Here is a 16,330-nt window from a genome sequence, read left to right as displayed (position 1 = left end):
TACGTGTTCATGCAGTGTATGACGCAATAAATGACATGACACTTAGCTAGCGATAGCATCAATGGTCTATGTGGTGCAGTATGTAAATGAAACTGATGCGATTCTAGCCTGATTGTGATAAACCACAAAGTCCCTCATGATATCATGAGCCGTAAACGAGTTCTGGAGTAGCTTCAAGCTCTTCTGAGGAAGATATCGATGGAGGACTATATTGTCCGCCGTATCCGGCCACGCCAGATCCATCTCTTGGGTAAGGATCCGTTGCAAGCCGGATAGGAACCGTGAGCCGCAGTTCCTTGAAAGGTGATTTAGAAAGATCGGGCGGAGTCATGGTCAACACCACACAGTCCTTTATAAATAGGTATCAGCTGAGGCCATAAACAGAATGCAAGCGCCTACCTTGGTGGAAAAGCCACCCGCCTTGAAGCCCCCAACCTTGATGTCAGGACTGATGTAGATCTCTCCTGAGAAGGCAGTCCAGTGTGCACCGCCATCGCCCTATCGGAATCACGTCAATGATTGTCAAGCATCTTTGTCAGATGGAACATGTGACATACTGCGTGTCTGAAGGCACCTTCGCCAATACAATCGACTCTCCAGATATCAGTGCGAGTGCCAAGTATCAATGCGTTGCTGTTATGCACATGTATTAAGTACAGTCGCACAGGGGAAATTGAAAGAACAAACCGAACATCAACAGTCGTCTGCCTCAACAACTGTATTTTGGTATGCTGCGTTTTCAGAGACGTGATTACCACTGGTCCCAAAGGCAAAAACGCAGCAAGAGACATTGCTGAAGATGAGAACATCACATGAAAAGGAATGGCCTCGTGCATGCAGAATGTTCGACTGGCTGGGAGATATAACTGGTGCCCGGGAACCATCAGGATTGAGATATGCATTCATTCACAACATCGACCTACCTTTACCATAATATCATGCCCTCCCTGATTTGCGTGAATCAAAGTCGGAAAAACCTTCCATTGCGGGGTCTCGATTATTCCCCATTGTCCAGGTACCAGAGGTGGTGGTAATGGGGTGGACGGACGAGTGCGAGGAAGGTAATCAAACGGAGTCGAAATGGCCCTGTAAACCGTGAAATGTAGGGTTAATACGATTCCACCTGGAAACACACCAATCTCCGCCCCCCAATAAGGACGACTTCACGGCATGTGGTATGATGTTAGGTTTCACAGCAATAGCGCTAATACTATAATGTATCCTCGCCCGAAATCCAGGCAGGCCGGATAAATGTGACTCGTGGCTTGGCGGTAGGGGCTGTTCGTGATCGTCAAGATGCTGCTCAAACTTCGCGCCGTTCACATACATAAGTTTTTCCGCCATTTGAAAAAGTGGTTGGAAGAGGAAGACTGAAAAGAAGTGAACGCGGGCATGGCGCTTCGTAAATCCTGTCCTTGACCCAAAGAATGCTCTTATTGAGAAATAGTTTGCAGTTCGTCGTCCCGCCTTCGGCCACTTCTTCCATCATCATGGTACCTTCGATCTAACGAAGACTGTATCAGAACAAACCCCTATTCATTCGGCTAATCTGCTCACCTGAACTTCAACACTGGTGATACCATCTCGCTTGTGAATGTCGAGGGTGCCCTCCACGGACGCGCCATAACCGTAGACAGGAAGCGAGGCTTGATCATCTTGGCCCGCGAGCCGAAGACTCACGCCACCATTTCTGGTTTGCTTTACAAATTCGCGCGGCGACCGGTTGGGACTTAGGCGCGCATTGTGAGCTAACCGGTGTTCATGAGCCTGAGGTGCAGCGGTATACGCTGGCGAATGGGCTTGTGACGGGCGGGTAGGGTACCCGGGGAGAGTCACAGTTGCAGGGGACATGGTAGTGCACTACCAAAGTTCAGAAGGTCCTTTTCTTTCGAGATTCAAGCGCTATGTGGACCGTCGAGCACCATGCGCTCACCGGCTATACTTAACCCAGCTTCCCACTCCTTTCGGCGTTCACAGCTAAATGAGTTAGATTCGATGGAGGTCCCAATATTTGGGCTCCTTGAGCCTCAAACCTATATTGCAATGCTGAAACAAGGAAGATCAGATGGCATTTCTCCATTTTTTGGATCAACCACACCGGGCCCGGGTGATAGCACGATATCTTTTGCTGCAATGTGGACGACAGGAAGCGAGGAATAACATTTGCACCTTATGGCTGCATACCTACAAGTGTGGCCATATCCCCACATGGTCATCGGCCGACGGGATACGCGGCTTATAATATCTACCAGTCACTGCGTTCGGGGTCTGGGTACCTGAGCCTCGTACAGCTGTGGTAAATGTTCGTGACTGATCTGTACAAGGGCCATGCTCACCAGAAGAAAACGACGTATGGCAATCTCCGAAAAGTCTGAGTTCCCGTACCTAGCCAGGCCGTTGTACCTGGGCTGTAAGAGCCTTTGATTAGCAGGGGCAATCTGTCGTGCAGTACCTGCACAGAGGGTTCGGATAGCTTGAGTAACCGGGGGTCTGGAACGAGAAGTTGCCATAGGTGTACTGATGGCATCACACTAGGTAGTATCGAAGCACTGATAGCGCACATATAGATATCCATATATTGAATTAATACATCAAAACGTCTTCCTCCCTCCCCTCACTGCGCTAATATCAATGCGAAACAATAGGATCAACCAACAGCCTGGCCCGCCACAGCATCCTGCTCCTCTGGGACCCATGCCGCCGCCTCCGCAAACGGGAGGAATGCCAGATATCCAGGCCATTCATGCGCTCTTTTCCGCCCTAGGACCGAATGCAATGGCAATGCTCAGCTCGATACCACCACTGGCAATGCACTACGCACCTCCTCCGAGTCTGCAGCCACCAGTTGCACCTCCTCCACCGGTGATTGACCCCCAGCTTCAACAACCTGGAGAAAGCCCATTAAACGAGGTCTTGCGACGGCTCCAAAACCTCGAGGAGTCCCTCAAGCGGCCACACGACAACGACGACAACGATGCTGATGACGAGGAAGATGGAGGTACCGTGACCAAGCGGCTTAGCAAGAAACCAAGGAAGGACAGCAAGTTTATCCTGAACATCAGGACCAGTCAGTTGACGCCGGCGCAGAAAACAACAAGAGCGGAACTTCAGGTGCGTACCTGTGATATATCGTTGGTTATATGCACTGAAAAGGGACTGTTTATGCTCAGGATTGTGTCCGTATAGCAATCTACAACCTCACCGGTATTGTCGCATCAGAAATTGGAAAACCACGGGACGACGAGGATTCCGACAGAGAGTCTGACACTGACGACGAACGTGACGAGACTTCCGCGCTGCTGAAATTTGATTTCACTGCAGATGTCAGCGCTCCGGCTAATCAGACAGTCTGTGAGCGTGCCGCAGGGATTGTATGGAGTGAACAGCAGCCTGTGAGTAATGATTTGTGCACAACAGATAACTTGCAACTTACGAGCTACAAACAGGTGGAGAAGACGTCCAATTTGACACACAAGGATGTGAAGTTCAACAAAGCTGACGTGCTAGCTTTCGCAAAAGATAAGTTCCGCAACTACAAAAGGAAGTACGAGGAACGCACCCACGAGGAAAAAGGTAAAAAACGACAGGTTACAAAGCGGCGAACAAAACGGCGTGAGCGCCAGCGCAAGGTTTGTCAATCAGAACATCTTCACACGAATGTAGTATAACCACTCACAAACTTAAGAGAAAAAATGACCGTTTGAAGGCCATCAAACTCTTCAAAAAGCGGAACGAGGGGCAAGATCCATCTGCGCTATTGGAGACTGACTTTATGTCCGACGAGCTCTCCCAGCTGGACACCGACAACGAGGCAAGAAAACGGACACGTCGGGAGGAGCTTGAGAAGGCAGCACAACTGACAACTGCAGAGGTGAAGGATGGAGTTGCTATCTGGGAGGTTGTAAGGCATGGGTATCGATCGAAAGAGGTCTGTCGTCACGAGTGAATCCTAGAACTAACCTACAACACATTTAGTTGAACACCATCATGGACAAGCTTGACGACATACGTGCCGAACAACGGAAGAAAATGGGCAATAACACAACACGGACAAGACGTGTAAACCTCGGCAACACAAACCCGGCTCCTCCCCAATTGCCTATATTTCCCTTCATGCTCGATACTGATTGGTACAAGACATACATGGCCGATAATCCTGGTGCGACTGTGGCCGTTCTCAAAAAGGATCCAGCAGGATTTGGCACGCGAGTGGCCGACGAGGCGAATCAGGAACAGGAAGATGACCTAGGAGCCGATGCAGATATTCACGAGAGGGAGGGAACCGTCCAAACTGACGATGATTGGAACTAAATCAATAGATGTTATCATAGATGATGTTGATCACTTTGCTCACCCTGTGGAAAATTAAACAACCTGGACATCCTGCATTGAATGATGTGTATAAATGAACTTTGCTCGTGTCTCCGAATGTCAAAAACTTACACGAGTGAGACCAATCGTGACCCAGAAAGGTTTCTCGACTTGTTTGTTTATCTTGGGGTCTTCGACGTGTCGCATAACTTTCAAACGGCACGCTTGCGAGAGAATCGAACCGATGGGGATAAAACGAGATGGTCCATCTTTCATGCTGTCGAGAAATTTATTAAAGTCCCAGAAGTAGATCTCCAGCTCTGGGCTAATGAACATGAGTCAGCGCCGACCATCAGTAAAGAGAACTCACTAGCGAGTCCAATGCCGACATTCAAAGTCTATAGCCTCTCGGAACCAACGGACTTCTAGAAGACAGATGTCAACATCAACACCTTTTTGCCAATGCGTGATGATCGAGTGAACTTGTCCAACATATCTCTTGTTGTTGATCTCAGCTTGAATGATTGAGTTCGGTGCATATACTCGAGAATCGGATGCCACGATACGACGTCCATCAACAATTGCATAGTTGTGAAATCGAGCATGTGAGCCGAGGAAGTTGGGGGAAGATGATGAGTACGACGTGGCGCTAACGATATGAGCATGCGGATAGGCTGTTTGATAGAAGTGGAGAAGATACTTCTGCTGGTCTAAGTGAAGTGAAGATGATGCAGCGAGGCTTAATGAAAATCGTGTTCCAGCTGAGGAATGTGGTCAATAAACGAATATAAGACACGAGTGAAAGATACCTTGCTGTGCGATATCGTCAATCTCACTAGCGAGAGAAGCCACAGTTCCACGGGTGTCGCTATCTGTTGCGATGATGGATTTTACGGCCTCGTATAGAATAGCATCTTCAGCAGAGGGCAGTTCATCAGATTCAGATGTGCGAGCGAGCAAATTTGTGAGCTGTAGATGATCATGAACATAAATTATTAAGGTGAAAACAAGAATAACCACCATGGTCCGAAGCTCAGTGTCGCGCAAGAACGCACGGAAGAATGAGATCTCAATTTCACCATCACCGTGGTTGTTTGTTGAGTAGCTTTTGAGAACCTTGTTGAGACGTTCGAACAGAAAAGTCCAGAAGCCGTAGACGGGGCCGTAATCCTCCAGTTGCTCAAAGATGTGAGTCACCCAGTGATGTGATGGTTTGACATGCTTTGGGTGGATCTTCGTATCGTTAAGCTTCGTGTTTGATCATAGGTTAGGTAAATTACTCACTTCCAGAAACCCAAGAAGGTATTTGTTGAGGAGTTCCTTCGCACGTGGAATATCAGCATCATTGATGCTACGTCCGAGAATGATCTTGAGTGCAGCTGCAAGATTCAAAAAATTGTCAGCATCATCAGGGTGCATGGGTACATCCTTTGGACGTGCTGGTGGCTCCTCGTCCTTTCCATTCTGGGCTGCTTTACCCGCTGCAAGTCTCCGAACGCGCGCTTGCTCTCGCTTCGCCCAGCTTTCGTTCTCCTTCTCGTGCCGTTTCATGTTCTTCGGGTACCACTCTTCCCAGATCAACGGAATCTTGAGTATCGTCGTCAGTCAATTGTTCAGAAGACTGATAAAAAAACTTACAGCGATGGGACAAAAAACGAGGGCTAGGCCTTTCCACTCATCGGATGTGAGTGAACCACCAGCAGGATAGCCAACCTGATCTGGTAAACGTGCGACCCACGACGGCATCTCAAACTGGTAAGACAGTAAATGACCTAAAAATCTCGAGCGTCTGATTGTAAATACGTACCGTAGACAAGAGTTTATGAATTTGATCGAGTTCACGATCTACCTTCGCAGTTTTCTGGCGAAGTATGTTCGTCTGGATCCAAGCGTTAAACCACTGTGTTTTGATGATACCTGTTGTGTATATTAGAAACTATGATCAGCGCATAACATTGACACAACTTACCAAGCAAAAAACAATGCATGGGATCGATAACAGTCATGCGAACGGGGTCAAAGTATGGTAAGCGAACAAGTTCGAACCATCGAGCGCTGTGCTTGGTGAAAAATTCGTCCCGTTCCTTGGACTCCCGGTTTGCGTATTCTTGAGCATGTTTCTTGTGTTGCTCACCATCTCGTCGAGGGAATTCTGTTTAGTCAGTGAAGAGTTAAGTCTATCTAAAACAAAAAGAACATCATACTGTCGTATTCCATCGCATCCTTTGTTCGTAGTTCTGACTGCGGAATGTGGCAGCGCGAACAAAATCCTTCCTTTTTACTGTGGCTGCCAAATCCGCACACCTTACACATTGCCGGATGATCACAGCATACTGCAACCAGAGTTACACGAACACGGCGACCTAAAGCAGCTGAATAAGGTTGGACTCAAAGATATAATTCGACTTGCCATTGGGAAACTTTTTTGTCTTGAGTGTGATTCCTTCATCGTAAAGGCGGAGCAGATCGTCAACGTAGTTCTTCATAAATAATTGAAGCTGATCGGCATCGAGCTCTTTCGGGCCTGGAGTAATACCATACAAAATTAAGTTTCTGGGGCGATACCGCATGTGGGTCGGCAGGTTTGCAATACAGCTGGACATCACACCGGAGCTGTGTGATCCTGCGTTGCTGCTGCGCTGATAGTTGAATCTTAAATCGAGTCAATAGTCTGCTGATAGACAAGTTTGAATCTCACCCATCAAAGCCGAGTGTAATCCCTATTCGCAGCTCATCTGAATCCTCACGTTCAGGGCTATTATTGAAGAAGAAACTCCCATCCGCGGCTCGTAGTGTCTTCCATACCTCACCATCTTGTATGGACGAGCGTTTGCCAGGGGTAGCTTGGCATGAACGCCAAGCATCGAGATGTCCTTCGATGCCATCTTGGGACAAAAGTCGAAGAATTCCGTTAGAAAGCGGGTTTTGGGGACAGCGGAGTTTCGCCTTTGCGCTTGTCTTTGGGCGTGTAGACCTTGAAGATTGTGTCGGAAGATCCTGCTGACGAGTCTCTCGGAAAAGCGGTTCACTGCAGTGGGTACAGAGAGAATCAGGTGGCGAGTCGGGGGAGAAGATCCTCATGCAGATGGGACACATAGGATGGACCTGAAAATAGTCAGAGAGCGCTAAATGATTGAAGGCTGTTCTCAGTGTCTGCGCCGGCTTATCGTCGTCAGTGAAAGCTCCAAGTCCATAAAATATAGATGCTGAAACCTTGAGAAGAAGGTTGGCTGCACGGTGGGGCAAGTGGTAGCGGAGATTGAGCCATGCTACCAAGAGAAGGATGATCTTCCAAAACCAATGCGGAGTTGCATTATCGAGAACAATATCTGGAGGTAGCGGGGGTTCTGGTAGCGGAGATGAAGGTTCTTCATAGGTTGGTTGAACTGTCGGAGGGCAAACATCGGGAGGCAAAGGTAGTTGAGCGTTGGATGATGCTTCGGCTGTGTCGTCAAGACTCGCATGGCGGAGGAGGTTAGCCATGTTTTGATCGAGCAAGTCATTCAAGCTCGAACCCTGTCGTATAGAGATTTCTTTGACACTCGCGTCGTCGTCATCTTCGTCATCAGACACCTCAGCAAGAGCAGGCATTGAATGAAAGGGCCCACTGTCGTGATCATCACCAACTCCAGAAAATAATCCGTCGTCGAGTTGGAAATTATAGTCGTTCGCAAACTCCTCGATGTCCCCTTGCATCTTGATGTCCTGTAGCACGGGAGAACCTTTCGGTTCATTAAAATGATCGTCTAAAGCATCAGTAATAACATTAGTGTCCATCCCGGCATCAAACATCGAAAAATGTGCCGGAAACTCACCATCATCCATCAGAGAGTCAATCTCGACTTGTCCCGGTGTAGGGAGGCTTAAATTGTCAGTACTAGGACCAGACACGCAATCACCGAAAAACGCGGGACCGGAACATGTTTGCTTGATGGCCTGAGTGGGGCTCAGAGCAACTGCGATAGTAGGGGGATCATCAACTGAAAACATATCAAGACTGACTACATGATCGTAGAATGAACAACTCATACCTTGAAGGATTTTTTTACCTGTGGCCTCATTGATTGGCTTTCGCGCAGCCGCTATCTCTTCGAAAGAGACGATCTCGTTGTCGTCATCTTCGTCGTCGTCGCTGCCCGTCTTCCTACTCTTCTTGACTCCGGCAGCTTTACGATGCTTCCGCTCCAACCATGCAGGTATCTTTTTACCTTGCCTTCCGCACTCCTTTACACATGATGCACAAATACAATAAACGAGGCGCTTATCAGCGTCCTTCAAAAAGAGGTCCTAATTCAGTACGAAAAACTGTGAAGTTCGTCCTAAGTACTCACTTTCTTTGCCTTCTGCACCCCTTTGCTCTGCTTCGAGCCTCTTGGCATGAAGTGCTGCGAATTGTGAGTTACTGAGTGCACGTTGGAGAACGAACCCTTTAGAACACGAGGCAAGGGACTTAGAACTTTCGCAGCAAGAGAATATTGGGTCAACGATGATATATTGAGGTCGTGCTACCTATATGTACATGGTATTGCCTTCGTTGGACCGAGGCCATGGCTATGCGAGAGGCGCAGTGAGTCGCACAGATTGGTCACCGAAGCTGAACTGAGATGAACATGGGTACATGGACATACACTGAGGGAGTGCAAGCAGCGCCGGACGTAGGTCTGAGCAGGTGGTCTTGTCTAAGTTGTACAGCGTGATGGATTCTGAACATACACGTGGCGTTCGCACACATATGGAAAGTCTATCTACAGCCACCTTGCCACATGGCATCCACTTTCACCCAGAACGCAGTGAGTATACATTGGGTTAATAATGACTGTCAACTCTACTAGGTGAGCCTCCAGCGCCGTTCTACTTATGTATTCATGTACCACTAAGTCGTACAATCTATCCTACATGTGTTTCGACAGAAGAAGTGCCTAAAACCCACCCTTTCCACGAGCCCGCGCGATGCTCCCTTGGATTCCTTTAACCACCCCTCGAAATCCCGATCCAACGCCAGTAGAATCCGTAAGTGGGTTGCCTTCCCTGTCACGATATATTCCATCCTTCTGTATTTCATGCAAATGCGTGTTCTGATTTCTCCGGATGGCATCAAGCCATTCCTGGCACACCGTTGGGTTATCGACCATAACGTTCACCTCTTGGCTATGATACCACGATTGCGTGTCTGAAAATTTTGATGACATCAGTGGATGGACCGTTGGTGAGAATGAGATATACCTTGGTTTCCATTTCCTACGATCCCAACAGAATCATCAATAACCATCAGTTTCACCTGAAATCAGATGATCAGGGCTCTACCAAGAGTGTCAATTAAGATGAGACGAACATGACAGTTCCGTTGTTGCACGGAAGCATTGATGGGCTTGATTTGATCCTTGCCTGTATTGAATGCGCGGGTGAGTACTCGAAAGACACCCTCGCGGGAGAAGCACATGCCTGTGTACCAATAGAGTTTGAGTTTCTCTTTCTCCTCGCCCATCAACTGTGCGAACATCGATTTAGACACTTCCTCATTTGTGCCTCCTTGCCCAGGGAGTGCCTCCCCACCATCATTAAAGCCCACGTCTAAATACAGTGTGCACTCGATGCCGCGTCTGACTGCATTCAAGACACCCTCTACCACAGGGACTGCATTGAAGGTCGGGCTTTGGATGAAAACCTTCCTCTGTGCGTATTTCAGCCCTGCAAGCCAGGCTGCATCCTGCGCGTTGTGCAGACCGCTGTCTGGATTTCCAGGCCTCCCATTCGGTGCACGGTTTACCAGCACCATGGGACATTCTCCATGACCTGTGTGGAGAATGTGTGGGGTGTATTCGTTTGCAGACGATGCAGGTGGCTCAAACGGGATACCGGCATGTGTATCTGGTTGATCTCCGGCATCTGCTTATTGTCAGATCAGGGAACTAGCGAAGTGAGACGACGCCTACTAAGGTGCTCTGTAATTGTCTGATAGGTACCGGAGATGAATGGAATTTCTGCATCCACAGACCCAAAAGAGGCGCGACTTTCCTTTCCTCCTTCGTCTCCGTCGTGTATGCCGCCGGCCTCCTGCTTCAGTTTCTTAAAAAGTTCGGCCCCTTTGCTGCCATCTAGATTCCAGGTCGTGGAGTATTCATTATCCATCCCAAACTTGTAGCCTCCGTCAGGCGGCCGATACCGGGTATCGAGCAACGGAAGGGGTGGGTTCATGGGCCTGAACCAACTGATGAGAGCAGTATCGTACAAACTGTCAACAATCGGGCCCTCTAAGTGTATCATCATCTCCATGTTAGGACGGTCTTGAATATTATTCGAGTTCAAGAGCGCCATTTTGCGGTCCACGATCAAGAACTTGCAATGGAACGTCCCAAAAACAGGTCTATACATTCGCCATGTAGCAATTCACATATGAGAAACAACTGGGAACACTCACTGATGAAAATTCACTATTTCGAAGTCGAGTCCTGGCATGTCGCTCCTCTTGGGCAGCTTTACTTCATCACTAGCCATTTCTGCGTCGTCGACAAGAACGTGGCTTTCGGTAAGCATTTTGATATTTGCACGGTCGTACATCATCTTCACCACGACCTTCTTACCCCTTTTCATCGCTCTGCGCGAGAGTTCGACCAAGGCATCGCATATTTTGCTAGCGGACTTGGATGCTTGCCAAAAGTTAGTTGCTAAGAACACTTCCGACTCAGCGCGGACGATGCAGTCATAATGATGCTGTATGATATCCGGAATGCTGCTCAAAGCATTAGCGGAAGACGAAAGATAATATAAATAGTCGTGTAATTACACGGAAATAATGCTCAGGTTCACGACACCTCTGGAACCCAGCAAGGGGGGTGATACCACACCAGCCCAAGGATTTGTTTCGAGCGTAGCAAGCACGTCACAGTAGATCTTTTTTACGCAATTAGTCAAGATTAGACGTCTGCACTTTACTTACCTTTAAGAACAAGTCACTGGGCCTACTGCCAAATTTTCCGCACTCGGCGGCACGGTCGAGATCCACTTGCGTGGGTTCACCTAGTGGAATTCGATGTGTCTCATTCGTATTTCCACGGTGCAGCATTCCCATGATTGTCTCCATATAGCCTCCACCGGAAGCTACGGGCTTCTTGTAATGCTCTGCATAAAGCGTCTTCGCAAGCTGCCCTGGCGATGATGTCGGGGAGGCTGCGAGCGCTGTGGTGAGCGTCTCCTGGGAGTGAGTTAGCGAGTAGACTTCGTCTGAGATGGTCATTGTGGTTTGGAGAAGAGTGTGAATCTGAGCGCAGCCTCATCATGACGAAGTCGACGGGGAATAGGGCGCTGTGCGTCATTGGCTCCAACCAAGGACTACGCCACGAACTTGTTACATCATTACACGGATGCAATTTGCGGGGGTAATTAATTGATTGGCATACACTCAGCAGAGTTACTTTGTTATGATAAGATATAAAGGCCGCATATGTACAGCAAGAGTATGGATATCTGGTAGGTGCCAAGTTGCAACCTTAGAAAAACAATATAAGTTAGCAATATAACACGAAGTAGTAGATATAAAGATCAATAAGGATATAACATGATATGGTTGTTTGATGGTTGTGGATAAATATACAGTGCAGTAGTCGGAATACAGTGCGATGCGAAAGAAAAAGCGTTCATGAGCGATCGATCCATGGTTCTGTAGCAAGTCGTATAGGAAGAACGCGTTGAAATGAAAGGTCGGGTCTCAGTGGCCCAGGGGGGAGTAGCAAAGACAGCACAATGTAGTCCTGGAACGATATCATAAGTTTGATTCCAGACTGTTTAAAGAGACGCCAGCTTACTGTGGTGGTAATCTGGCCTGTGGTGAAACCAGTGTTCAAGACGGGGACTTCACACCGAAGGTTGCCATTCCAACTCCATGTCACAGGCTCTTCTGATTCTGATATTACGGCTTTGGAGGTGGATGATGATTGCAGCATCATCCGTCCGCGGCCAAGAACATCTTCATGACTGAATGACGTGCCTTGAACGTTGACGGTAGTTTGCCGCAGTATGTAAACGTGCAAGACTTCCTCTATTGCCGAGGGATCTTGTTGAGGAAGGAGCTTCGCAAGACTGTGCAAGAAGAGTGGCGAAGTCTCCAGTCGCAGATGGAAAGGTATCTTTTCCGAGGCAGTGAATACACGGACGGAAGGGAAGAAGAACTTGAAAATAAATAAGCATGAGCTGCTGAATGATCGATTGCGAGGATGTCGACTTACATGACAGCGTGCCAAGAATGCTTCGTTTCCTGTATCAACAGTTGGCTTCGTGATCCAAACGTCCTCCATCCAATCCTCAGGACATTGTTTCAGCTCGCTGAAGCAATCCGGGACTGGCCGTGATGGCCGTACTCGGGGGCGATACCTGACGTGAATCTTCATGTGTGACTCCCTGAAGATGATAAGGTTTTAGTTTCAGGATGCATCGAATCTACTGCGTACTCGCCTCGAAAGCTTTTTGCCAATCATTGGGACGTTTCTCGACTTTGTTACAATGATTTGCAGTGTGTAAACTATAGCCACACGTTGCGGTTTTGATAATTCAAAAGATGGCGGCAAACGGATAGGACGATCCTGGCCACGTTCTCGGTAGGAAGTTGGAAAAGTCATTGATAATGGCATGATGCTAGGGCAAGTTTGTCCATTAAGGGCGGAACTCTCCCATAGTGTCCGCTCTTTTGAAACAATGGTGACTGCTTTGGATGATTGACCTGGAAGGTAAATACGGCCTTCAAGCTAAGGGTAGCATTAGCAAATGTAGTGGAGCACTGACAGATCCCACATACCTTTGCTGCAACAGCTACAACTCTCTGGCGATGGTCAAGTGCAACTTCTCCTCGGATAGTACTCCCCAGACCATATGATGGATGGCGTTCCTCTTCACGACAGTCCTTCAGTGTGAGGGTCATCCCTCTTTCCCGGTAAGTAAATGACGCATTGTCTCCACGCGGTTGGGTCAAACGAGGTGACTTTTGTATGCACTTTTCACCAGGAAGTAGTTTAGGAGAATAGTCAGGTGCAGGGGTAGATGGTGTATACGCTGGCAACAACTGGATGGAGAGTGTTTCCATGATATGCAAATATGTGGGCGCTGAACAGATGGGCTCGTGATGAACTTGAACAACAGCTTTATACCCATGTTAAACCAGTGTGGTGTTGGTGGTTGCATCATTTTCGGACACAACGTGGATCCGAGAACAGCTCCATTTGCGGCTATGAGTACAATTGATGCGAATGGCAGAAATTAGGTGCATCAGGGTCGAGTCGAACAGATGCGTAAACCGGTGGCCGGTGAGACCGCTTTAACAACGCGATCCTGTGTTTCTTGCTATGCTAGGTCAACGCGTGAACAACGCACGAATCAAATGCAATGTTGATGATGATGTAAACCTTGGCGCAGTGCCAGTGACCTATCTTTGGCACACCCGGCGGACGTCCATGACATATGTAAGGCTCGGAGCAGCTTTTGACTGACGTCTTCCCCACACTGGAGCGAAAGCTCCCATTGGCGGTGAGGATTCGGCTGCCACTCAAGCCGTGTCCCTGTAAGAACTATCCAAAAACGCCAAGGGCGCAGAATCTACTACTAGATGCATCATTGACGTACCCACATATGGATGAGGATTTCTAAGGCCGGGGCGCGTGTGTCTCAAGGTTTGTGGTTTGGACGTAACTCTGAGTCAGGCGTCAGGGACTCAGGGACCGGCGCCTTCAAGCTGCCAGCGTTGTTGTCGCATGGCGAAAAGTGAGGATCAGTCTCGACAGGCCTCGATTAATCCTGCAGTACTTGGTTCAACACGATGCCGCCGGAGCAGCGCACCTAGGCGTTCTATTTTTGGAAATCTACAAAGTACCCCGTCTACCTAACGGAAGGTTCGTGGTTGGCTACACTTTTGGGTACAGTCCCGCCGGTTCCATATATTCTATCCATTATCCCACTTGTAAAGAGAGTCTCATGTTCTTTCGGTTTATGACAAAGAATGTGCGCCGTTGCAGCAATTATAGCAAGCCGGTCCCCAGCGGGTCCCGGGTACTACAATTCTACTGACAGCAAAACCAATCATCTGACTTGGAAATATAAGCTAGCTGGCCAATAATAAACATATTAGTAAACGGGCAAGTAACTTTGTAAGACGTGAACTTACTATGTATATAGGCTCCACAATTATAACAGATCCAGAATATAATAGAGTGAGTTGTTCGGAACAGACCCGTACGCAGTATGTCGATCCCGTAAATAATCAGTCCCGGCTATTGTTACCAAGTCACAGCTTGATCCGACCATGGGTCTGTCACCAGACGAATAGGATGATGGCATTTTAATGCGAGAAGCGGACACGTCATTGGTTGCAGAGGTTCGAGGGAGAGCACAATAAAGTCCTATAAACATATCGTCAGAAGGGAAATTATAGGAACAAACAGTTCAAGTCTCACTCTAACCGAAAGCCCGTTCGTTGCGAAGCTTGCGACTGTCACATCTTCAGTACACCGCAGTTCGCCATCCCAGTCCAGACAGTCAACGCCCTCGCCAAGGGGGACGTTGCGGTATGAGTGGTGATTCTCCGGTAGAGAGGGAGAATATGTCAATTTGCCTTCTCCTAATATTCGGCTGGACGCCGGTGCTTGTTCTTCGAAGGCTTTGACAACTACTTGGCGAAGTAAGTAGACGCGGATGGAGATTTCCCCTGAGAGGAGAATAGGAAGGCTGCGACCAGGTGCAGATTTTTCAAGGAAGGGGGCTAATGAGCTCGATGGGGCACGCAATTGCAGGTGGAACGGTATAGTCTCAGACAGTGGGTAAACCTGTACTGAAGGAATAAAGAGCTACCAACGCAGTCAGGATTATGAGTAAATTGCAATTTGAAGTGCTTACAAGACATTGTACTGGCGTGAGCTTGGAACTCTTTGTTGTGTTCATGGTATAGAGCACTTGATGCCATTCTTCGGGTGAGCTTTTCACCGTGGTCATGAACGGTACATCACTCGGAAGCATGGGGGTGTGTGGGCGAGAACGTGGATGATAGCATACGGGTACTACAAGACTGTAAATTGTCGAGTCAGGAAATGTGAGTTTTGAACATTGCTGCGCATGCTTACGAATCACTAGAGCGGAATGAAGATATAAATCGTCGAGGTTTTGAAACGACAACGCTAAGGGTGTAGGAACATGTGCCAGATGTCACTTGTTTATCCTCAAAAGAGGGAGGTAAAGGTCGCGGTTGACGTCCATCCATGAAAGTAGAAGGAAAGAATATCGTAAACGGGAGAGTCTTAGGGCAAGGCTCAGTGGACGAAGAACTCCACAAAGAATACGAATCAGATGCAACCGATGTGGTGACGGCTGCCCCTGATAACTGAACACGAAGGTGACCCTCAAGCTATTACAGAAAGTAAGATAAAGACTACCGGGAAGAATGACGTAACCCGTACCTTCAAGGTGACCTCCGTAAGGCCCTCAGAACTTCGCAAAGATATGTGGCCTCGAACGAGTCCATTTCTGCCGTAAACAGGTGTTGTGTTCCCCGGCCGCTGATCTCTTAAAACAAGCGTGATATTGTTTGTTATTCTACGAAAGACTCCGGTGTTCTGAGTCGAACCAGTCCGGCGTTGAGTCTCCTCAACCGTTTGTTCTCCTGGGAGAAGCTCTGTCGAGTATGACGGCGATGGTGGAGAAGGAGTATATGTAGGAGGAATAGACTCCATTTTGATATAAGAGGTACGAGGTGTTGATTCACTGTCATGCCTCGACCGATGGTGTTTATAACAACACAGGTGTTGTTAATTTCGGTGTTCAATTTCTGATCGAGTCATGGTTGATCAGGGGGAGTCATCCCCATGCTCTGCTGCGACGCACAGTCCGGCACCGCACCTTTGTAAAGATGGCAGTCTAGTGCGATCATGATTTGATGAAGAGCTGAGAATTGCTAACGATAAATGAGGATTCCCACGTATATCGCGGATTTCGTACATGAGTCATTCTCCAAAAGTTCCAGCGTCGACTTCGTTAGCCTGCAAGC

At 48.2% G+C, this 16,330-nt stretch overlaps 6 protein-coding genes across 6 annotated transcripts; 1 reads left to right on the top strand and 5 right to left on the bottom strand.

Annotated features, from left to right (window-relative positions):
• Positions 1 to 86: 86 nt before the first annotated feature.
• Positions 87 to 1,985, bottom strand: DEU56DRAFT_552462 (uncharacterized protein). The gene is made up of 8 exons (XM_041346772.1): positions 1,558 to 1,985; positions 1,328 to 1,504; positions 1,136 to 1,278; positions 924 to 1,086; positions 688 to 866; positions 558 to 633; positions 400 to 498; positions 87 to 349 (listed from the first exon to the last, which is right to left on the bottom strand). The coding sequence occupies exons 1-8, from the start codon at positions 1,849 to 1,851 to the stop codon at positions 143 to 145; spliced, it is 1,338 nt and encodes a 445-aa protein (XP_041213237.1). The 5' UTR covers positions 1,852 to 1,985; the 3' UTR covers positions 87 to 142.
• A 709-nt stretch (positions 1,986 to 2,694) lies between these two features.
• DEU56DRAFT_908308 (uncharacterized protein) lies at positions 2,695 to 4,311 on the top strand (the record flags this gene model as incomplete). The annotated part of the gene is made up of 5 exons (XM_041356981.1): positions 2,695 to 3,111; positions 3,171 to 3,392; positions 3,447 to 3,629; positions 3,686 to 3,928; positions 3,976 to 4,311. 5 exons carry the CDS (start codon positions 2,695 to 2,697, stop codon positions 4,309 to 4,311), a joined length of 1,401 nt encoding a protein of 466 aa, XP_041213236.1.
• A 54-nt stretch (positions 4,312 to 4,365) lies between these two features.
• DEU56DRAFT_908307 (uncharacterized protein) lies at positions 4,366 to 6,528 on the bottom strand (the record flags this gene model as incomplete). The annotated part of the gene is made up of 10 exons (XM_041356980.1): positions 4,366 to 4,383; positions 4,444 to 4,636; positions 4,682 to 5,072; positions 5,121 to 5,280; positions 5,332 to 5,544; positions 5,596 to 5,898; positions 5,950 to 6,063; positions 6,119 to 6,228; positions 6,281 to 6,463; positions 6,516 to 6,528. 10 exons carry the CDS (start codon positions 6,526 to 6,528, stop codon positions 4,366 to 4,368), a joined length of 1,698 nt encoding a protein of 565 aa, XP_041213235.1.
• Positions 6,529 to 9,085: 2,557 nt separating this feature from the next.
• Positions 9,086 to 11,629, bottom strand: DEU56DRAFT_777999 (uncharacterized protein). Its single transcript, XM_041351806.1, has 8 exons — positions 11,249 to 11,629; positions 11,096 to 11,202; positions 10,730 to 11,041; positions 10,245 to 10,675; positions 9,754 to 10,197; positions 9,644 to 9,696; positions 9,535 to 9,589; positions 9,086 to 9,481 (listed from the first exon to the last, which is right to left on the bottom strand). Exons 1-8 carry the CDS (start codon positions 11,543 to 11,545, stop codon positions 9,231 to 9,233), a joined length of 1,950 nt encoding a protein of 649 aa, XP_041213234.1. The 5' UTR covers positions 11,546 to 11,629; the 3' UTR covers positions 9,086 to 9,230.
• Positions 11,630 to 11,686: 57 nt separating this feature from the next.
• Positions 11,687 to 13,878, bottom strand: DEU56DRAFT_552345 (uncharacterized protein). Its single transcript, XM_041346770.1, has 5 exons — positions 13,100 to 13,878; positions 12,760 to 13,049; positions 12,534 to 12,705; positions 12,114 to 12,476; positions 11,687 to 12,059 (listed from the first exon to the last, which is right to left on the bottom strand). The coding sequence occupies exons 1-5, from the start codon at positions 13,382 to 13,384 to the stop codon at positions 11,946 to 11,948; spliced, it is 1,224 nt and encodes a 407-aa protein (XP_041213233.1). The 5' UTR covers positions 13,385 to 13,878; the 3' UTR covers positions 11,687 to 11,945.
• Positions 13,879 to 14,102: 224 nt separating this feature from the next.
• DEU56DRAFT_552288 (uncharacterized protein) lies at positions 14,103 to 16,131 on the bottom strand. Its single transcript, XM_041346768.1, has 6 exons — positions 15,744 to 16,131; positions 15,411 to 15,691; positions 15,187 to 15,355; positions 14,748 to 15,137; positions 14,459 to 14,693; positions 14,103 to 14,399 (listed from the first exon to the last, which is right to left on the bottom strand). The coding sequence occupies exons 1-5, from the start codon at positions 16,014 to 16,016 to the stop codon at positions 14,571 to 14,573; spliced, it is 1,236 nt and encodes a 411-aa protein (XP_041213232.1). The 5' UTR covers positions 16,017 to 16,131; the 3' UTR covers positions 14,103 to 14,399; positions 14,459 to 14,570.
• Between the last annotated feature and the right edge of the window lie 199 nt (positions 16,132 to 16,330).

This window comes from Suillus clintonianus (genome assembly GCF_016758775.1).
Source record: "Suillus clintonianus strain FC179 chromosome Unknown DEU56scaffold_8, whole genome shotgun sequence".
Classification (NCBI taxonomy): Eukaryota; Fungi; Basidiomycota; class Agaricomycetes; order Boletales; family Suillaceae; genus Suillus; species Suillus clintonianus.
Note: the sequence above shows the minus strand (reverse complement) of the source record. Positions and strands in the feature narration are given on the sequence as shown.